This window comes from Primulina huaijiensis, chromosome 15 (genome assembly GCF_012295235.1).
Source record: "Primulina huaijiensis isolate GDHJ02 chromosome 15, ASM1229523v2, whole genome shotgun sequence".
Lineage (NCBI taxonomy): Eukaryota > Viridiplantae > Streptophyta > Magnoliopsida > Lamiales > Gesneriaceae > Primulina > Primulina huaijiensis.
In genome coordinates this window covers 20,900,393-20,922,577 of record NC_133320.1, presented here as the reverse complement: position 1 = coordinate 20,922,577, position 22,185 = coordinate 20,900,393, and the positions used below count along the sequence as shown (strand labels likewise).

The following is a 22,185-nucleotide window of genomic DNA, read 5'->3' as shown; positions in this document are numbered from 1 at the left end:
GAATTTCTAGATATAAAGCTTTCTATGCTTTCTTTAACTTCTGTTTTTTCCCCTTAAAAAAATGATTTCATTTCGAATTGTAACTAGTTTCACCAGCCCGTTTGAATTTGAAAATCATCTGAGAGGATTTTGTTGAATTTTTTGGAATCCATCAAAATTAATGATTGTTTTTTGAACTATAAATTGGAATTCAAAGTCATTTATTTTAATTTCAATGTCATCTTGTAATAATTAAGTTTTTTTCCTTTCTTTTATAAATATATTTTCGTAATACAGTCGACTCAGTCTATAACTAGAACAAAAAGTAATAATTTTTGACATGAAAAACAATTTTTTTTGTGGATTAGATCAGATAGGAGATTTGTCTCACAAAAATGATACATGAGAAGATAGTTTCTATGCTATCTTACAAAATATTTTTTGTTGTTATAATAATTTTTAATAAAAAATTAAGGGATTGTGCTAAAATTAAGAACTCTAGAAATGGTTCCTTCTTGAGATTTTTCTACTCAATCTTGACTCAATTTTTTTAAAGAAACAATTTTTTATTTTTGAAAATGAAATGAGACGATTTCTTCTCTCTCTGTCTCTTTTTTCTTTTCTTTTCTTTTCTTTTTTTAATGAAATGAGAGATTTCTGATTGTCTGCAATTGCACACAAGCACACACCCCAATACATGTCCACCGTCAGTTGCCTTTGTTTTGTGTTTGTGTGTGTGCTCTCACTAAAATATTTATCTTTCTCTCTCCTGTGTGTACCACCTGGTATTCCGGCGGGAGAGAAGGAAGTGAAAGTGTATAAGTAAAAGTAAACAATTCCCCAGCTTCTACGAAACTGTATGGAAGTGTTCGTTGTCTTTGTTCTTTTTCTTTCCGTTCAGACCCTCTTCTTCATCATCAACATTTTCTTCTGCTATTTGTTTTGATCTTACCGTTTTAGCAGTTGGATGTCTTCTTCATCGTGCTGATGAGGTACTCCATTTTTCTCATCCCTTCTTCAACCATCTGGTTATGCGATTATGACGGTTTATTTTTTGTCCCCTGTGTATTTAGGTGGATTTTCCCTTGTATTCTTTCTTCATTTGCTTGTTTTTTCGGTTAAATTTTATGGGTTCTTGTTAAAATCTTTAAATTCAGTTCGTCTTTGGGGTAAAGTTGCGATCTTTATGTGTTTTACGGTGCTATAGTTGTACTCTTTTCGTGGATTTCATTCTGTGTAGGGTCGTGTTAAATTTTTATCGTCTTTATAGTTTAGAAATTTATTAATATATATTGAACTAATCTGTCTTGCGGTTTGTGGTTGGGTTGACCTTAATTATGTCGTGTAAAGAAGGTGATGTTTTTAGATTAATCTGTGCTCAAGCGGACCCAAAAATTATATGTGAGCGGAGTCCACACCCGATTTTATACATTTTAGAGATTAATCTTGTATTTTAAGAAAATCACACTGAGGGTAGTATCTGACCATTTTGTGGTTTTAAGTTTTTTAATGCAATATTTTCAATCATGTGCCATGGTGCATTTTAGTTGTGACATTTTCATCTTTCTTTTATCGTATTTCTTGTTTCATCAATTTGGTAATAGCTTACTCCATTTTTATCCATTTGATATAGAACATGCATGTGGGCCATTGGTGATAAACCTAAGTAACTAAGTCTGCCTTGAATGCTCATACCCCTTTTATGTCTAAATATGGCCACTTATTTGTTCAAACAGTCAAAGATGGCAATTGGAATTTTGTGTTTGATTCAGTGTATTTCTGAACTTGGTAAGACAAAAATATTTCATATTGCTTTTCCTTCATTGCTCTACATTATTCTTGGCCGGAAGGGGAAGGTCATAGTTTGTATTTAAGTAATCCGGAGTAAGAAATTGAACTGGTTCGGGTGGGAGTTATGAACTATAACATTTGAATAAAAATTACTGATATGTTCATTTTTTGGGTCAAGGTTCGAGCACTTCTGGCTGTTCACACTCTTGTTTGATTTGAAAATTTAAATTGTTCCGTCATGCTGTGGTGTTTGAGTAGTTCCTTTATCAAATTTGAATATGTAATATCATATAATTTGAATTATTTTATTTTATTTTTGCCTGTACAAACCCTTATAAACCTTGATAGGTCTAAGTGACTAAATTTTGTTTTTAGTATTGTTCTATCAATTCCTTTCAATTTGTATATGTTGCAAATTCCAATTTAAGTTTTAAGTAAAAATTTCTCTTTATTCTTCCGTTGATATGTAATTTATACACTTCATCACAAATATTAAATTGGGTAAAAATCCATGTGAAAAACAAAATGGTAACTCCAGCAGTACGAGAGCGTTTATCTAATTCGAAGACGAATGTACTAATAATGAGATTTATAGATAAATGTTAAATTCAAAATCTATTTTCTGAACTTACAGATGGAGCTATTGTGATACTCCCTTTCCTTCAATGCTTTATCTTTGTAGAAAGTGATATTAATGGAGCAATCATCAAAAAATTCAGTTGCTGGTTAGTTGAAGAAACCTTTATCTCCCATTTTTGACTTTTTACCATGTGTTATATTTACAAGTATGTTCGTTAATGGATGTTTGAGTTACACATTTCCTTACACCAAACTTCCTTAATTTTTTCTAAGATCTTTTTTCAGGTTCATCTTATCAATTTAATACCAGTCGATGGAAAGAAAACAACTCATGCGGACTTCCTATCGTAACTGATGCATATAATTTGTCTAGTGATGCTAGCTTATTTTCTACCTCGTTACCTATCCTTCAACATGAAAAATGTGAGCCCAAGAAGCAAGCTAATGACTGTATATTCTTGCGATTTTTCCCTTCTATTAAAAGTTTTCATGGAAGAGCTTCTTTTGATATGCAGTTAATTTTACCGAGCTGGGACAAATTGTTAGATCAAGTGATGGCGGTCTCCATAACCTAAATAAACTTTGTCTGGAAGAAGTTAGGGATTCATTAGAAGATGTTGAATTGAGTAAACTTGGAATCTTTCTTCCTGGCGATGAAGACGGGCTTTATGCTGGCCCTGAGGATGATTTTGATCTAAATGGGTTGCCAACTCGAGTCGAGGACTTGGATGATGATTTGTTTGGAAGTGGAGGGGGAATCGAAATAGAATCTGATAATCAAGAGAATCTTGCAAATGGTGTGTCGAGGTTAAGTTCTTCTACTAGTGGTATCAGTGGAAACACCAATGTTCATAATGGTTTCACAAATGCTGTCAGAACCTTTTCTGGTGAGCACCCATCTGGAGAGCATCCTTCAAGGACTTTGTTTGTTAGGAACATCAACAGCCATGTTGATGATTCTGAACTTAAGTTCCTCTTCGAGGTATTATTATTTAGATTCCGAAGTCTTTGGAAGTTGCAATGTTTCTATCTCTAATTCTCAGTTGTCACTTCTTGTGTATTTTGGATTAGTAATTATAATTTTGGATGTTATACCTGAGTTTTGGACAAAATAAAAGATCTTGTATCAGTTGACTTGGTTGGTTTCAACTGTGAAAGAGTGTCAGCATTATACCATGTTCATAATATATATATTGAGATTTGAAAAAGGAATATTCAAGATTTATATACTGAATGTGGTTTATTTTGCAAGCGATGCATTATAGTCTTAAGTAGTTCTCTTTTTGGCCATTGTATGATGTGAACTCACTTATAGTTCCTGATTTTGTGACCATCTAGAGGGAACAATGTTTCGCTATGCATAAAATTGCATATTTTATGAGTGTGCAATTTTATGAGTGTTTTTAACTATACGTAGATTGGTGGCGTTTTTTTTAAAGCTGGACTTCATCTCCAACATCTTTTTTCTGAACCTAGAGTTATTGGGAAATGACATTTTGTTTCTCGTCAATTTACTGATTAATTAAATAGTTTTTTAAAGTGATATCAATTTACTCGTGTGATGGCAATTGACATTTTCTTAGTTTTTTAAGGTTATTAGTCTTTCAAGACTCAAAAGTTCGAAAATCATTTGAAATTTCCCTATTTCTCTGCTCTGCATTCCATGTGAATGTTATTCTCATTTCTGGTTCAGGGTGCTTTTCAACATTATTTTTTATTTAATATAATTGTTTACTTTTAGGATTTTAAATTCGATCGAAACTGATTTATCATTAATGTTTTGTTCTCCTCCTCCTAATAGCAATATGGAGATATCAGAGAAATTTATACTGCATGTAAGCAAAGGGGGTTTGTTATGATATCTTATTATGATATCAGGGATGCTCATAAAGCAATGAGCTCATTACAAAACAGGCTACTAAGAGGAAGAAATCTTGATATTCATTTCTCGATTCCAAAGGTTTGGACAGATATACTTTTTTTCACAGTTAGGAATTAGTTTTCGAGCTGTTGACACTATACCGAGTACTGACAACCTTTTTTTGCTACATGCAGAATAACCCCTCAGAGAAAGACTTAAATCACGGAACTCTTGTAGTGTTCAATTTGGATGCATCCGTATCCAAGGACAAACTTCTCAAAATATTTGGAGCTTATGGGGAAGTTAAAGAGGTAGAATAATGGATCAAGTTAATTTGTTATTTATTACTTCCAATAAAAAATTTTTTCCTTGTCGGAGATTCGATGACATTGATATTATTTGCTTAAAAATGTAGATAAGAGAGACCCCTCACAAACAAAACCACAAGTTCATTGAGTTTCATGATGTTAGAGCTGCCGAGGCTGCTCTCAAGGCTTTAAATCGGTGTGAAATAGCAGGGAAGCGTATAAAGCTTGAACCTAGCCGACCCGGTGGAGCTCGACAGAGGTAACTTCTCATTTTCTGCTACCTTGCATTTAGGAGCATGAACAGGCCTAACTGAGCTAGGGTCGAGCTCAAAGTTTAATGTATTAGGCTTGAGTAAATAATTGTTTTTCTTAATTTTTAAGTATTTCTATGATTAATTTACCCTTAGTTTCGTAATAAATTATATAATCTATAAATTAATGTTAAAAAAATCAAAGATTACTTTCATCAATATACTCCAAACTCGAACTTGAATTATGGGCTTCAGAAAATCAAGCTTGTCAAGCTCAAGCTCGAGATACTTGAACATTTCTTGGGTTGAGCTTGGACTAAAAAATCTCTTAGATCGAGCTTGAGCTTGGGTATTGAATTTTTTCTTGGTTGAGTTGGAGTTGGGTGTTACTTGAGCTCAACTTGGCACAATTGCACCGGCCATGTACATTGGCATGTTTTTTTTTTCCATTCATTGTAAGCATTTAATTAATTGACAATCCTCCGCTTACTCCATAATGATTGAAATTGCGTTTTTTTTCTTCTTCTCCTTGCGTGCAGTTTAATTCAGCGACTGAGCCGAGTGCAGGATCAGGTTGAAGGCCGAGCTTCTCGGCATCAAGTTGGTTCACCCATACTCATCTCTTCCCCAGGCATGTTATGTTGTACATTTTTTACAATCACTTAAAAATGCAAGCCATTTCCCGTGTTATGGACAAGCTTAAAGTTTCCACTGAGTTCTTTGCAGGCGCTTGGCCATATTTTGGCAGTCCAGTTGAGCACAATCCATTGTACAGTTGTGATCAATCATCAAACTTCAGAAGCCTGAGCCCCGTTGGAAGCAATCAATCATCTGGTTCAGCCTCTCTACTTCTTTCTCGGGTTTCAAATCCCGTGAAGATTGCACCTATCGGTAAGGATACTGGAAGAATAGGTCATCTGGACCAGGATCATTCTTCTTATCCCAGTACAAAGTTCAGTATAAGTCCTGGACCAACCTCACCATTTAGTGATTCCCTGCCGTCTAGTGATGGAACACTTTCAGGTTCTGAGTTTCTTTGGGGAAGTCCCACTGTTCAATCAGAGCTTATTAATTCTTCAGCCAGGTCACCATCCTCGAAGGGACATCCACTTCCATCGAGTGGTCATGGAACTAGTTTTCTTTATACTAGTCAGCACGGCTCATTTCTTGGCTCACATCTTCATGTGGGCTCTGCTCCATCTGGTTTTAAATTAGAAAGGCACTTCGGTTTTCCCCCCGAGTCTCCAGGAACATCTTCCCTCAACCAGGGAGTTTTTGGAGCCACAGATTTTAGATGTAACAACAGGTGTCTTGTACGGAATATAACTGGCCCAGTGAACCTAGGAGGTACTTCTACCGGTTATTTCACCCAAAGTGCTTCTCCTAGTTCAAGAATGCCGTGGACATCTAGAAATGGCTCGGCATATTTCAGAGACAGTTCTTTTGGATGCAAGGGAGCTACCAGCAATGATGAAATAACCAACTGTTTTCGAATTGGAAGGATTGTGAGTGACGTCCAGCTGGAGATTAGGAAACAATATCAATTAGACTTGGAGAAGATTGTCAAAGGGGAAGATAATAGGACTACTTTGATGATTAAAAACATCCCAAACAAGTAAGAGTCAGGAAAACATTCTCTTTGTGAATTGTGATGTTATACCTCAACATACATACTGTTCCATCCGACTGTAGGTACACTTCGAAGATGTTAATTGCTGCCATTGATGAGATGCAGGAGGTTATCTATGATTTTATCTATTTGCCAATAGATTTTAAGGTAATTTTTGGTTCAAATTTTTTTCTCTATGTTCACTCGGTGAATCCATCGCAGCTATGTCATACGCTGATTTTTTGGTCCAGAATAAGTGTAATGTTGGGTACGCTTTCATCAACATGGTATCTCCTTCGCATATCATCACCTTTTATAAGGTGCGTGCTTTGTTTTCTTTTTTCTTCTTTGGGACTGAAAGGAACAGTTTTTCTTCTTTTTGTGTTGCATGATTGTATACGATATACTTTGTCCGGATGTATCACTATTATTTCCAGCCAGTCGCGTAATTAATATTATGTTTTATCCCTATAAAAATCAAATCTTTTGGGTAACAAATTAATTTGTGATACGTAACTCTTTGCAGGCATTTAACGGAAAGAAATGGGAGAAATTTAACAGTGAGAAGGTTGCTTCCTTAGCATACGCAAGAATACAGGGACTGGCAGCTCTCATCTCGAACTTCCAGAATTCAACTTTAATGAACGAAGACAGGCGTTGCCGACCAATTATTTTCAAATCAGAATGCCAAGGGACTGGTGATGTGGTACGCATTATATTAGCTATTTTGCACTAATTTCCTCACTCAGCATGGATTTGGTCGTCTCTGAGCATATAAGATACGTTAATTCGTGGACACCACTTTAGTTTATTAGATAATGGGCAAATGTAAGAGAGTGATTACATAATCACTTTTTGAAAAATATCTCATGGAACTGAGCTATTTTCTTTTTCATGAGGAACACTAGTTAAACCCAATTTGACTTTTTGAAGAGAAACTAAAGGACAAGCTATTAACTCCACAAATTTCATCTTCTCGTATTTAAACTTAAGGGCCTTTAACAAATGCCCAACCAAACATCATTCTTTTTTCCGAAAATCTTCTTTGTCTAAACATACTTAAATGTAATACGAAATGTTGTTGTTCATCCATCCTAAATCAAAATTCTAGTTCCGTCCCTTCTTCAAGCATCCATTTTTTTTACTTGAACTCTGTAGTAATTTGTGCTAAATGCTTGGGTTAAATTAGTTTTTGTCTCACTTCCTATTTGGTTTGCACATGCTTCAGTTTTTGTCGTTTGCCGAGTTAGTGGTATTTTTCCACAATGCTATATCCGCGGTTATTTTTTGGCTACGCAGGAACATTTTCCACCTGGAAATCTGAATATTCTCATACGTCAGCCAGATGGATCTTACACAGGAGATTTTCTTGACAGCCCAAAGGGCGATCCAGACTCTCAGTAAGAAAGTTTCTGCAAAAACGTTGGCAATATTTCTGTTCTACATGTTGCTGTTCATTGTCAAATTGGAGTATCAACATTTTCTCTATATACAACACCAGAAAGGGATCACTAATACGTTTATCAGGTTGAAGCGTTGCAACACCTCTGCTCATCTTTCTACATGCTTTCTGTACTTCCAGTTTCTTCTTTTCTTGTTTATATTTCGACACTTTCTGTCATTGTAAATTGTAGTGGTTTATAGATGTCAAAAGGGTCTGAAGTTATTTATATATACACATTATATATTGGATAGTGTGTTGTTTCAGAATTGTATAGTTGGGGCTAAGGACGAACTTTACATGATTCTTCACATTAATGCACATATTTATCAGTCTTTGGTTTGTAAATCTGCTGCCTTTTTTATGTACTTCGTGGTATGTAACATAGAGTGAACAGTTGACTTCATCAATTTTAACAAATTACAAAATCAAGCGAATTGAGTCGAGTAGTTGATATTCCTAGACTGAACTAATTGAATTTTTAAAGTCGCTGAATCAAAATGTTTAAAACAATTAAAATAGGCGATTTTTGCAACAAAGTTGGGGAATCTAGTTGTAACTTGTCTGTTTATGGCTACTTTTAGACTTTGTTTTTTTCAAGGAAACAAGAGAAATTGAGTCTGTATACCTGAAATTCTTGAACAACAACCAAACTATCTAATAAATTGGATTGCATCTCTGAATTAACTGAATCTGCTTTATCATTTTTATTTGCCTGGAGTATTGCTCGTCTCTAAATAAAGATAAGGGGCCACTCTTGCATGATTCAAAAATATTGGAATTGTACGTTTACTGCGTAATAATGAGGTCGTTGTTAAATGATCTCAAGCAAGTACCACTGGGTAGATGGTTAATTGTCTGAACCGAAAGTAACTAATGATCTTCCTCAAAATAAGAGTGCCCATTGTGCAGGGTAGACAAAGTGTGCCTCACCCTTTTCTGTATTTTTGGCAAATCCTCAGATTTGGAGAGCATCGGCTATAGATCCCGCGAGACTCAAAACTTCGAAAGGTGGCTTATTAGAGATGGCATTCACAGTGTTCATGCAAGAATCCGTGATCCAGAAATGGGTGAACGCCTTCTCCAAGTCTGCTAAGAATGTCGTAGTCAGCCACAAGATAATTGGAAGAGAGTCGCTGAAACTAAAACACACACACGATACCTTCACTCTTGTGAACAAAGCGATCCCAAGACTTATTTGGAAACACGGCATGAGTTACGTAGGCACTCACCTTTGCTGCACCGTGAGAAGCCAACACTTTCTGACAGGCAAAAAACAGTAGCAATATAACAAAAAGAAATAAAGTTTTTGAGCCATCACAAATACATTGCCTACGGAATTTAACGTTGAAGGAGTGATTACCAACAACCATATGGTTGAAGCTATATTACCACTACCTTGATGAGGAGAGGTGGTGGGTTTCAGTCTCGAGTTTCAAACCCACTTATGATTCTCTTCCCGAAACAAGAAAAAAATAATTAGAACAAATCGAATGAATTGATTATGTACTTCTGAACCCAAAAGTCCAACGGTCCCAATTACCTAGTGAAGTTCGACTCAAACTTTTTCCAAGCTTGAATTTAATTATAACAGCTTAAAAGTTAGCAAGCTGGCTCGGAGCTTTACATTATTTGAAAAACTTTTAAACTAATCATGCTTGGTAAACTATATCGAAACTAGTAAGTCTTTTTTTTTTCCTAAGGAGAAACTCGTAAGTCTTTTGAACAACATAGTATATAGTAATATATTTATACATCGATTTTGCTCCAGCAAAGTTTTTATATAAGCCATTCAGCTTGGCTCAAGTTCAAGAACTAAATGATTGAGCTGGTAATGTTGAGCTCATTTGATCATAGTCGAACATGGGACATCAGCCATCATAATCCTTTTCTTGCTTGCTAGAACTATAGCAATATAAAATCACAATTGACTAACTGTGAGCAATATTATGCAAAAAAAATTAACGTTAAACAAAATATCAAAGACAGATAAGCTGAGGTTAATACGTTGGAAAATCATACTCTAGCAAAAATTAAGAGAGAGTCAAGAAAGAACACCTGACACTCAATTAGGGTCCCACCAGATTGCACCAAGTCATCAACAATGACAACATGGCATCCAGACGGATTACCCTCTTTTATCCTAACTATTCTTTTGTCCCCTTCACGAACCTTGTTGCAAATAACCTGTGCCAAAAATAAGACATAAGCTCCAAAAAATATGATATATAATGAAAAACTACAGTGTGACATTTTTAATTATTATAAACAACCATAGGAAACTGATCTAACAGCTTGTGGAATCGTTTCCAAGCTCCATCATCTGGAAACGCAACAACTATCTGGTAAAAGAAGGTTAAGTTGGAAATAAGTATGATACAGTTAAAAGATGAACTAAATGGTTTCTTGACACTCTAAGACGCCATTATTCACTAACTTAGGAAATAAGGAACCCACCTTCTCAGTTTCAGGAAGCTGGTGAAGCCGCTGCTTCAAGAGTGGGATCCCAGTCTCAAACAAGGGCAAAATAGTGTCGCTAAAATAAAATCTTTCCTGTGGAAATGAAAAGATGGAATAAAACTACGTTTTTTAGTATCAAGTTAAGAGACAGAACCATTTCTGAATCAAATAATTTCAAGAAACAGAGTACATAGTTCTGAAATGGTGAGAAATAAACAGAAGTATGTGATAAACTATAAGTGACAAGAATACCACTATGATTGAAAATAACCTGCAAAGCATGTATATCATAGATAACTAAACTGGTGGGACCACCCCTTGAGATAGGAATGTTTGATAGCATTCTAGCCAAGGTAAATGCTGTGGCAACATCTCCTTCCTCTTCAATTCTTTCAAAGGAACCAGTTGGAAAGAAAGGTAGCACCACAGTAAATGACGCAGCAAACAACATAGGAAGTGCATAGATCACCGAAAGCTGTTCAAAAATTACTGCAGTTGAACTGAAAGATGCTAAAAAGGCAACATGCTGGCCTCGAATGTCATGTGCATTCTTTATGAAAAGATTTGGAAATCCATCATCGAAGCTCCTGTTACACAGTCAAATTCAAGGTAAACTAAACCAGATAAAGCCTTACGCTGTACTAAACATAATTTACAATATTCAAACATCACAAGCATTTATGTACAGATATTTTGGGATTAACATAATCTATTAGATAACTATTATTGACACAATTGTCACGAGTAAAATGAAATAAAGGTAGGTGCTGGAATATATGAAAAAAACTGACAATCATTGCATAGTTCGTGTGCCAGAAACCATTTATGTGCAATTTTTCAAGACAAAACTAATTCCCCTCAAAACCAAAAATAGATTTCTTGTCCAAATCTTTTGCTATTAAAATGATTCACCGAATAGGGATCAGTGACAATATTGTTAATAGGAGATCAGGCAGACGCCAGAAGTTATACTAACGCCACCACGGTGATCAACATCAGCAACTTTCCTAGGCTATCTCATGCCGTCAATTAAAAATTAGGACTTGCGATAAACTAAGTTACTCCAAGAAAAATTGTGGCCTGTGGGCTTGAGCAATCTTTATTACAGAAGAGCATTTGACTCGGCACAAGTAGACAAGCATAGAAGACTATAAATAACAAGAGCCATCTCCTCATTAGTCATAACCATAATGCAAAAAAATCCGTACCCCAAAAGTTTTCACTAAAGGAAATGTGACCCATTTCAGAATAAACAAAGGAACTTCTTTTCAAAATCAAAAGAGTAAAAAACTTCAAAAACTAAACAAATATTGTTGTATCCGAGGGGCACTAGGCCAAAAAAAAAAAGAGAGAACAAACAAACACACCCACAAAAAAAAAAGACAGCTATTGAAACTGAAACTCCACATCCCCTGCATCACCAAAGAACCCAAAAGAAATCTCTTAGTTTACCTCCAGTTAATGGATTGAAGCCGAATGAGGTCCGATTGAGCAGCTACGTTGCGCGCCAATTCCTCAGCCTCCTCACAGTAGAAGAGGAACACTTGCTTCTTCTTTGGCCTCTCCATATCTTCGATCTTCTTCCTCGCGAGGTGCCTGAAAGTGACTTCCGCCGGCACAGGGTAGAGTGAGATGTCTGCGACTGCTAAGAAGGCCAAATTACTAAGGTGCAACGCACAACTTCCGAACCTCCGTCTTTCGGGCTTCGTCTAAGTGGGCCCCATTTTTTTCCTTTATTTTATTTTTTTGTCATTAATTTAAAGATTTTTGTAAATATATATCATTATCATGATTCATGCCCAGCAAAATATAACTTTTGGGAAAAAAGTGTTGGAGAATAGTTTTAAAAATGGTTTGAGAGATTAAAAAAATATAATAGATTTTTTGTGAGATGATCAATTTGTCTATATTTATAATAATAAGTAATACTTCTGGTATAAAAAAGTAATACTTTTAATTGGTGACTTACATAGGAGATTCGTATCACAAAATTGATGTGTAAACCGTCTCACAGAAAAATTTATGTAAAAAAATATATTTTTGTTATTTTTCAATCTGAAAAAAATGTATCAGGTTATCAAATAAATTGATAATTGTTTTATACTTGCAACATTTTTCTCATTTTTTTCCCTCAATTAATCAGAGTACTTTACATACACATTCCCTTTTTTTTATTTCATAAATTTTAAGTTTTGGGGACCAGTTTGCCTTATCAAATCAAACTAATGAAAATATCATATGTTGTGTCAATTTAGAATTTTCACAAATAATCAACAAAATTTGGTCCTATTTTCAGTTCCAATTCATATTTTAATTTCAAATTCGAAGGAACATATGCATCAGTTCTAAAAAATTTGGGTTTTCATATCTGAAATTTCATCATACCACAAGTTTTGGAAGGTATGAAGAACCCTGATACCCGGTTGAGTGAAAAGTTACCAAAACAAGATCTATACAAACTTAAATGGATATAATCAAGCTATGAAATTCGTTGTTGTTAAGGAACAATTCTACATTATCTTTAGCCTAAGGGTATGCTAATGTCAAGAAATGAGCCTACTTAATCTATCAAACAACTATTATAGGATCGAGTGTTTGTCGTTTTACTAAAATTTATAGCTAATAATAACTGTACAACTCAAATCTTTTAAATCATACAATAGTTCAAGCACCACATTTCGATTGTTTTATCCAGTAGGGATAATTATTGCATCTCAACAATCTTTCTCTCAAATAATTACACTTCTTGCAATCAATAAGAATCGAACTCCTGACATTGGTTCTGATATCAAATTATAGAATAGAGCGTTTGCCGCTTTATTATCAAAAATTATAACTGATAGTAACAGTACAACTCAAATATTTTAAACTATGTACAACAGTCAACATTTCAAACACAACTTTTCGATTATTCTAACCAGAAAGAATGATTATTCAACTCAACAACTATGTACCATCGTCCGGGATAGAGCTAGGAATTCAAATTATGGTAGCCGATCCCTCGGTCACCTATGCGAAATCAACGCATGCATGACAAGTAATAAAATGCCTCGCGGTGGTAACCGATCTCGAACCATGACGATCGAGTTGCTATGCGTTCGATCTTACATCTTCATAGGATCGTGCATCAATATATAAATCTTGTGTGTTTTTTTTTATTTTTCGATTATTAATGATCGTTTCTCATAGTTAAAATGGGCTTGAATTCTAACAAATTTTATAATAGTGACGTACAAAACATTTATTTCCTTGGTTAAATTGGACTGATGATATCGGGAACGTTGGGTTTGGTGGTTGTTAGGTTTGTGAAGTCAGGCCTAATCATTTAAGTTGTGGGACGAAATTCTTATGTATAATATGAATAAAATAAAATTATAAATCATTGATCATTTTAAATAAATTTAGAAATAATTAAAATAATGGGGACATATTAGGTGAGCAAAAAGAACTTCACCATCCACACAAAAACTAGTTATTCCAATGGTCTCTCAATAAATTAATCGCAATAAATACAAAAGAAAAACTCAACATTCACAGAAAAATTCGTTCTTCGCAAAATTTTGGTCCAAATGCTAGCGTGAGTAATATATTACAAATAATTTGAAGTTGGTCTATTTATATTTTACCCTAATGTCTATTAATACAGGACAACATAAAATATCAAATTTCTCTGAAATTATAGTTCTAATAAATGGCTGTCAGACTTTTAAATCTACCCGAGAATTTTATAAGCTTAACAAGACAAAAACATTGTCACTTTTTCACATGATTTTCTGAACATAATCTCTTCCACTTCTTTGACAGAATAGAATGCAATTTAATAATTTTACAACTCACAGCTTTGTATTAATTCTATTTAAGTTGACAGCTCAAACGGATCAGAATTGTTTGATGAAACTTCAATTTCCACTCAGTGAAGTTTCATAAAACAATTTCATTTTATTTTATATTGAAATATTTAATTTGATTATGGTTATGAAATTGGGTATTAAATTTTACAGTATTTTTTTTAGTACAATTATGGGTATTCAATTTAATTTTACAGTTTCATAAAAAAAAAAAAAAAAAACTGAGAGAGTACAATATTTATGAAAGCTTTGGGCCCAATCTAATAACCATCTTTCAAAACTGCAGTGATTGGTGGCTAGTTGTCTCCCAAGCACAAGAAAGTGTCAAGTGTGTGCTGATAATTAAAAGGTTAGTCGATATTCAGTCTTTAAGTTCAAACATAAGTTATGATTCAGTCATCGTATCAGAAAAACTTAGTTTTAGTTTTCTGATCTGACATGTTTTTCATTTCAACGCTCTGAAATTCAAAGTTCAAATATTATATTACATATACTCAGTTTTATTTTTTAATTGATATATGATATATTTGTATTTTGTTTTCAATGATGTGTACCTTATTGTCCCAAAAAAATGTTAATATTTTATACCTAAAAATTATAATTATATACCTAATTTAATTCGATTGATACTTAAAATTTGTACATTTGTACTATAATCTCGATTATTTGTATCTATATTTATTGTTTTAGTTTTTCGTGTCTTATATATAAAATAAATAATACATCAAATTAAAATCTATAGATATCTCATAAATTTATGAAACAACATTAACGGTTGATACTTATTTGAACTCAAAAAATACCATGAACCTGAAATGATAAAAACAAGTAAAATCAGGGAGCTCAAACTAAATTTTCTAACATAAGAACTGAATCTTTAACTTATATTTGATATCACACACCGAAAAAGATACCCATAATTAAACAGAGGGGAGGGGTCAGTGTCGACAGCGGTGAAAGATTAGAAATCCAATTGGAATTTGTACAAAAATAATTTTGTCCAATAATTTTTTTTCAGCTGCTTGCATGCATGCTTTCATTTACTCGTACATTTAATGTACCTTATCATTTGTGTTCTATCTTTCAACAACTTTCTGCCATGCCAACAAGTCATGAATCTTGCTTTTATGTGCATCATAAAGAGATTGAACACAAATTGTATTTTATGAGGTGAAAAAATTAAGTTTGGATCATTTTTATAAAAGTTGTGAATAAAAATTATCGTCCTTTTTTTGTTGTTTCAGTCTATTTTTTTACGAGAATACGTACTGATATGACATTACGCCCATCAGTTTTTTTNGTACTAAATGTAGACATTAACTATAAACCTAGATTGTGAGCTATAATTATTTTGAACAAATCCTATATTATTTTGAAGAATTTCCAATTTGGAATTAATTCCTTCAAAATTAAACCCGTATTACGTTCTTACAATGAAAAATAAAGAAATTATATAAAATTTTTTTACTATAAACGAACAAATCGCAGTCGAGATTAGGAGTTTAATTTAGATTAATGGGCGAGAATTTCTCGCGCGAGCTCAGACACCACCACTCTGGAAATATTTGTGAAATATATATGGATGTAGAATATGTAGAGTCTTTTGGATTGAGTTCTTACTATGGGATTAATTAGTTCTATAATATATATAAAATGTTACTTTTTAGTACTTTTAAAATCTAATGATGTTTGACACAAATTTTTAAAATGTTTAAATTGGGGTTATATGATCATTAATTTTATAGCAATAGTTAATAATCAGCAACTCAAACGTCACATTTCTTAGTAAAATATGTACGTTTTATATATTTAGTTAATTGAGATACTCTCACCTATCTATAAAAGTTATGAGTTGAATCATTTGCGAAAATAGAAATATGTATAGAAATGGGAAAATTTACAATATATATCAGTAAGACTTTTGTGAGACGGTCCCACATATCTTTATCCGCGCGCGAGATAGTTCATCCATATGCTCATATTTACAATAATAAGTAATGCTTTTGACAAAAAAATTAATATTATCTCATAAATGACCTAAATAGGGGATCCGTCTCACAAAAGTTTTTGTGTATATATACACATAAATGTATATATTTGAACAAGGAAATTTACAATATTAATGCACCTGTAATACGTACAACTAACTCACACTTGTTTCAACCGTTTATATTTATGTCAATGGCTCGTAAAATCTCATTATATAAACATTCCTCAGCATTGAGTTAACTTATCTCTTTCTGTAGTTCTTTTTCTTAAAATTATTTATTTATTTTAGGGTTTTCTCTTGGAAGAATGGAGAAGAAAAGAAGTGTGCAGGCGGCATTAGTACTGCTGATTCTGAGCGTGATGCTTACACAAAACTTGGTCCTTTCTGCAGCCAATTACTTTGAGGAGCAGAAGAGCTTCTTCCATTTTCCTCCCTCAGGTCACTACTTCGAATAACGATATTCCGAATTCACATGTAAAATATAGTTATCTTGTATAGCATGCATGCAAGGATGAACACGGGTTTTCTTAGATGATCATGATCAGTTATCATGGATGTGTTAATTTAAGATAAGGGTCACATAATTGACATAAAATTGCAATTAAAATTCCGATCAATATTGAAAGCTAAAATCTTTTTGAAATTTTGTACAGTTTACACGCCTCCATCGCAAGGTTCAGGATCAGGCAGCTACCCATGCCCGACACCGTCAAAAGGCGGCAGCTATACCCCAACGCCCTCGAAAGGCGGCAGCTACAAATCCCCAACTCCCTCGAAAGGTGGCAGCTACAAATCCCCAACACCCTCGAAAGGCGGCAGCTATGGCAAACCTCCGAGCAAAGGGTCTTCGAGTAGCCCTGTTTACCATTCTCCTTCAGTTTCTACTCCAACCCCAGTGCACAAGAATCCACCATCTTCTTCGCAGACTCCCCCTTATAGTTGCATGTGAGTACAAGTTTGTTTTTTACTTATTCTCCCCTATGTTCTATCTGGCATTGTTAATTTAATGTTTGTCAATGCTTACGGCACACTTACTGATTTGACTACTTTTTATGTATTTAATCATCGTAACTTGCATGCAGATACTGGAAGACTCATCCAGGCTTGATATCCGCCGTGTTTGGCTGGTGGGGCACTGTCTGCTCAGCATTTAACACTCCCTCCATCCCTGGATTCTCCCAGAGCACTAGCTTGGTAGAAGCTCTTTCGAACACGCGCACAGATGGATATGGAGACCTTTACAGGGAAGGCACGGCGGCGCTGCTCAACTCCATGGCGCACTCGGTTTCTTACCCTTACTCCACTGCTCAGGTCAGAGACGGTTTCACGGCGGCGCTGAGCTCGAACCACGCTGCGGCGGTGCAGGCTAAGCTGTACAAGATGGCGAATGAGGCTAGAGTCAACTGATAGTGAATGATCAGTACTGAGATTTATTTGTTCATGTTGTTGATTGGTGTCATCGAATATTTTATCCTGTTTGGTTTGTGGGCTTATTTTCTTTTTGATCAGGGGTCACATTTTTGGCTCAGTGCAACTTTAAAATATATTATTTTAAATCGAATTAATCTGCTGTTTGAAAGGAGTTTTAATTTTATTTTCGTTATTTATAGTAGGTCTTTTGTGAGACTTGACGGTTTCACGAATATTTATCTGTGAGACGGATCAACCCTACCGATATTCACAATAAAAAGTAATACTCTTAGCATAAAAAATAATACTTTTTCATGGATGACCCAAATAAAAGATTCGTCTCACAAAATACGACCCGTGAGACCGTCTGACACAAGTTTTTGCCCGTTATTTATATAATTTTCTTTATATCTTTCTTAGCATAAATCTTGTGTTACAAATCGTACCGTTTAGAGTTTTGACTTCACTACAAGAAAAATTGTATTTAACAACACATCAAAGACAACGGTTTTAACAAAAACCGTTGTCTTTTTACTTTTAACAACGGTTTTAACAAAAACCGTTGTCGTAGCCTAAAAAAATCCGCTCAAAGACAACAGTTTCTTTAAAACCGTTGTCTATGAGCGTTTAGAGCGTTTTTTTTTAGGGCTACGACAACGGTTTTTAAACTGTTGTCTATTAGCGTTTCTCTTCAAGCTACGACAACGGTTTGTAAAAAACCGTTGTCTTTCAACTGGTTTTTCTACAAATTTTGTTGTCAATATTAGATTTTGCGACGGTTTAAGTAAAATCTGTCGCTAAAATTAGCGACGGTTATACTATATCGTCGCTAATTTAAATATTGCGACGGTTTAAGTATTCCCGTCGCTAAAATTAGCGACGGTTTTAAGTAAAACTGTCGCTGATGTAGATATAGCGACGAATGTACGAAAACAGTCGCTAAATTTAGCGACGGTTTTTGTGTAACAGTCGCTACGTTTAGCGACTGTTTTGGTAAACCGTCGCCGATCTATAGTTAGCGACAGTTTATATTTAACCGTCGCTATATTTAGCGACGGTTTATTATAACCGTTGCTAAATAAAGCGACAATTCTTGTAAAAACGTCGCTAATTTTAAATCGACGACAGTTGAAAAATAACCGTCGCTAATTGCGACGGTTCAAGTCAAAACCGTCGCAAACTGTCTATAAATACCATTTTCTACCATACCACTTCACAAGACTTAAAATTTTTCTACTTTACACAATTTAATTTCGTTTTTCTCTTTAAAGTTTAATAAATTTTTAAAATCAGGAATATAATATTTTTGAAAGTAAATCAAGAATATAATTAGCATTGTTAGTTTTTTTTATATATTTATTAAAATATTAAAAGTGAAATATTTTTTTTATTTTACTGAAAAAAATAGCGACGGAAAGCATAAAATACCGTCGCTAATATTAGCGACGAAATTTAAAAAATACCGTTGCTAAATTTAGCGACAGTGTATAAAACTGTCGCTCTTTAGCGACCATTTTAATTACGACCGTCGCTAATTTTAGCGACGGTTAACGATGATAATTTGCGACGGTAACGATGATTTGCGTCGCAAATTAATTTGCGACGGTTTTTAAACAACCGTCGCAAATTGTAACTACCACGACATTCCAAAACCGTTGTCTTTTAGCGAATTCTATAACCACAGGACCTTTAACAACGGTTTTATATACCTACGACAACGGTTTTTCACCGTTGCCTTTGAGCACACCCTTTAACCACAGGGCTTCTAACAACGGTTTTAAAAGGCCTACAACAACGAGAAAAAATCATTGTCGTAGGCTTTTTTTCTTGTAGTACTTGTGTCACATATAAAGATTATAATAAAATTTTTGAAAACTATATGATACACGTCTCACAAATCTAAATCACGTAACCGATGTACCAAGGAAAATTTTCCTTTCTATCTAGGAAATTCTTGTCTGTTTGTAGAAATATATTTTATATATTATTATAAAAATAGTTTCATATATAGCAGTTAATTTTGGTCTTCCTCGATGAACATATTATAAATTCCGGCCAAAATCGCTCAGTTTGGACCATTTGGACAAGAACAATAAATTCGATTAATAAAAATAGCCACTAGATTAAAATTGATATTCGACATTCTTAATGTTAAGAATAATTTATGCTAAATCAACACCATTAAGTTAACGAATAGATAATATAATTAAATAACTCTACTAATTTATTAACAATATATATCTTATTTTTTTATTTAACAATTAATGTACGATAAACATCGACATGAATAGGAAAAAAATGAAATATATATGGTCCAAGTTTGAAAAAACTGAAAAAAAAAACCAAGTTGGTCTAAAAAAGAAAGGGAAAATAAATTTTCCAGTCAACTAATTTTTTCGGTTTTGGGTTTTGGTTCATCGAATTTTCAAAGTTTGGTTTTAATACATTAATTTTCATTTTTTGGCTTTCTTCCTTCTTTTATTGAGGTGTTGACGTGACACCGAAAAATGAGATTCGACTCCGAAAAATGATGACATGATATCGTAAATTGCTCACATGACATCGAAAAATGATGATGCGATATAAAAAAATTTCTTACTCGTCTTATGTCATGTCAAAAATTAGATCAAAATAACAAAAATAAAAAAAAACTTACCAAAAAAATATTTGTTTTCCTAAAAAGAAATATGGTCCAAGTTTGAGAAAAACTAAAGAAAAAAAATGAACTAACTTTGCAATTTTCTCAAGTCAAATTTCCTTTCTTCCTTGCCATCCCATTTTTCTTGCACATGTTTACTTTTGTTAGAGGAAAGGAAGCCTTCGAATCTAGCAAAAAGTTATGCTTAGCTTCTTCAATCATCAAAAGCCATTCACATAGGCTATAAAAGCCTAGTATACGTGAAAATTTCCATTTCAGTTTCAAACCCTCTGCAAAATTCTTTTACTACTACGTACAAATTAACAATATAAAAAAAAAAAACTAAAAGTATTTTCCGACACAGAAGAAAAAAAGGCTATTATGGGTATTCCTGGAGCCATAGCAAGGCATTTGGATACACTCGTGGGGTATTTTTCTTACAATGTTTGCCAAATTATTCTTTATATATGATTATTATTGTTGATGTTGTCGTCGTCGTCGTTTCAATATGTTGCGGTGGAAAGATCGATTGCCTGATTATTTTTATTTTGATTGTCATACAGACCTGGAGTGATGCTTCTATTTCCCCTGTAAGATAAAGAATTTTACTCTCTATAAATAAAAGAAAAAAACTAAATAATATGAAATTTTTGATTTTGTTAATAATGAATTAACAGGTATGCATCGATGAGAGCAATTGAGAGCCCCTCAATAGTAGATGACCAGCAATGGCTAACATATTGGATTCTTTACTCCTTCATAACTCTATTCGAGCTTTCTTTCTGGAAAATTCTTCAATGGTACGATAATTCGATTTTTCTGTCATATAGCCAAACTGAAACATTCAAATTTCTGATGGAAATTAATTACAAATGCACGCAGGCTTCCATTCTGGCCATATATGAAGCTTCTGTTGTGTGTATGGCTGGTGTTGCCAATGTTCAATGGAGCAGCATATATATATGAAAACTTTGTGAGGAAATATGTAAATATCAGCAGTTATATGGATTCCAACGATCGATATCCGGATCAAGGTCAAAAAAGGGTCCTCCAGATGATGAGTCTTGATGCCAGAAAATCAGTTGAAAGATACATTGACAAACATGGTCCTGAAGCTTTTGATAGAATAGTCAAAGTGGTAAGCGATGACGACGAACCGGAGGCCGGTTAACCATATACTTTTAATTTTCCTTCAACTTTTTTCTACTACAATATTCCCTAGCTACCACATGACTAGCTTTCCTCCGACATTAATATGTGTTTTTTCGTATAAAATTCGATTTACGCTTTTCAACTGAGAACCAAAACAAGATCATTTCGTTCTATTTTTACTAAAATAGTGAAGAATATTCTATTAGTAATGAAAAAAGGGGGTGGAGGCTTGATCCTGATCACTAGCTCCCTCAGGAATTGGACGCAATAGTAGAGCGAATCCGTCATAGATTACTCCACCACAAGCTTAGAAAGCACGCTAGCTCAGCCAATTGTCAACTTCCAGCCCAAAGCTGACCAGTACAACCATGTGTCACATCCTGTGGGCTTTGTCGTACCCTGTTGATTACTTGTTTATCAAAAAAACGAGTTAATTCTGTCAATCTTTTTATCGACCCTGAGCAGGGTTCTTACAAGAAAACCTATGATCAACCTCTATTGTGTTTCTGACTTTAGCTTGAGGCATATATGCAAAAAGCATAAGTTGTGGAAAATGTTTATTTTCTTTGCAGGCTGAGAAAGAGGCAAGGAAACACTGAAGACATGGAAGAAATGTTTATATATGAAGAAAATACTTATATATATATGTAGTGATCGATGAAGTGATCGATGAAGATGAATCCATGTAGAATTAAATTCAAACATTTGTATATTTCAAGAACATTCAAAGATTCTGATCAATATATATAGTTATTGTACATGCACGCGGAGTTCCGGGATGAGAACGTTGACGTGTTTAAGAGCAATTAAAATACAAGAACTTTGCATGATGACAGACATTGTTTTCTATATATATTATTATCTAATA

The 22,185-nt window shown here is 34.0% G+C and overlaps 4 protein-coding genes and 1 long non-coding RNA gene across 11 annotated transcripts; 4 read left to right on the top strand and 1 right to left on the bottom strand.

Moving 5' to 3' along the window:
* Positions 1-611: 611 nt before the first annotated feature.
* LOC140958938 (protein MEI2-like 2) lies at positions 612-8,144 on the top strand. Of its 5 annotated transcripts, none has more exons than XM_073416559.1 (14): positions 612-836; positions 940-971; positions 2,405-2,495; positions 2,623-2,772; positions 2,865-3,331; positions 4,151-4,309; positions 4,405-4,521; positions 4,626-4,777; positions 5,309-5,400; positions 5,496-6,384; positions 6,462-6,546; positions 6,630-6,698; positions 6,905-7,084; positions 7,678-8,144. In XM_073416559.1, exons 3-14 carry the CDS (start codon positions 2,465-2,467, stop codon positions 7,780-7,782), a joined length of 2,496 nt encoding a protein of 831 aa, XP_073272660.1. In that variant the 5' UTR covers positions 612-836; positions 940-971; positions 2,405-2,464; the 3' UTR covers positions 7,783-8,144. The 5 variants fall into 5 exon arrangements, with proteins under 5 accessions (XP_073272660.1, XP_073272659.1, XP_073272661.1 ...); XM_073416560.1 differs by having other exon boundaries at positions 613-836; positions 2,635-2,772; XM_073416558.1 differs by having other exon boundaries at positions 612-971; positions 2,453-2,495.
* A 226-nt stretch (positions 8,145-8,370) lies between these two features.
* LOC140960407 (uncharacterized) lies at positions 8,371-8,795 on the top strand. The gene is made up of 2 exons (XR_012172164.1): positions 8,371-8,688; positions 8,737-8,795. It is a non-coding gene; the product is annotated as an uncharacterized lncRNA (long non-coding RNA).
* LOC140960406 (ribose-phosphate pyrophosphokinase 4-like) lies at positions 8,560-12,004 on the bottom strand. Its single transcript, XM_073418660.1, has 7 exons — positions 11,732-12,004; positions 10,551-10,866; positions 10,277-10,372; positions 10,093-10,161; positions 9,878-10,006; positions 8,982-9,081; positions 8,560-8,908 (listed from the first exon to the last, which is right to left on the bottom strand). Exons 1-7 carry the CDS (start codon positions 11,845-11,847, stop codon positions 8,778-8,780), a joined length of 957 nt encoding a protein of 318 aa, XP_073274761.1. The 5' UTR covers positions 11,848-12,004; the 3' UTR covers positions 8,560-8,777.
* Positions 12,005-16,350: 4,346 nt separating this feature from the next.
* LOC140960092 (uncharacterized) lies at positions 16,351-17,711 on the top strand. Of its 2 annotated transcripts, XM_073418224.1 has the most exons (4): positions 16,351-16,555; positions 16,771-16,896; positions 16,930-17,062; positions 17,200-17,711. In XM_073418224.1, the coding sequence occupies exons 1-4, from the start codon at positions 16,423-16,425 to the stop codon at positions 17,522-17,524; spliced, it is 717 nt and encodes a 238-aa protein (XP_073274325.1). In that variant the 5' UTR covers positions 16,351-16,422; the 3' UTR covers positions 17,525-17,711. The 2 variants fall into 2 exon arrangements, with proteins under 2 accessions (XP_073274325.1, XP_073274324.1); XM_073418223.1 differs by having other exon boundaries at positions 16,771-17,062.
* A 2,746-nt stretch (positions 17,712-20,457) lies between these two features.
* LOC140960210 (HVA22-like protein f) lies at positions 20,458-22,137 on the top strand. Of its 2 annotated transcripts, none has more exons than XM_073418381.1 (5): positions 20,458-20,593; positions 20,729-20,755; positions 20,843-20,965; positions 21,048-21,303; positions 21,890-22,137. In XM_073418381.1, exons 1-5 carry the CDS (start codon positions 20,547-20,549, stop codon positions 21,914-21,916), a joined length of 480 nt encoding a protein of 159 aa, XP_073274482.1. In that variant the 5' UTR covers positions 20,458-20,546; the 3' UTR covers positions 21,917-22,137. The 2 variants fall into 2 exon arrangements, with proteins under 2 accessions (XP_073274482.1, XP_073274483.1); XM_073418382.1 differs by having other exon boundaries at positions 20,473-20,593; positions 20,690-20,755.
* The last annotated feature ends 48 nt before the right edge of the window (positions 22,138-22,185 follow it).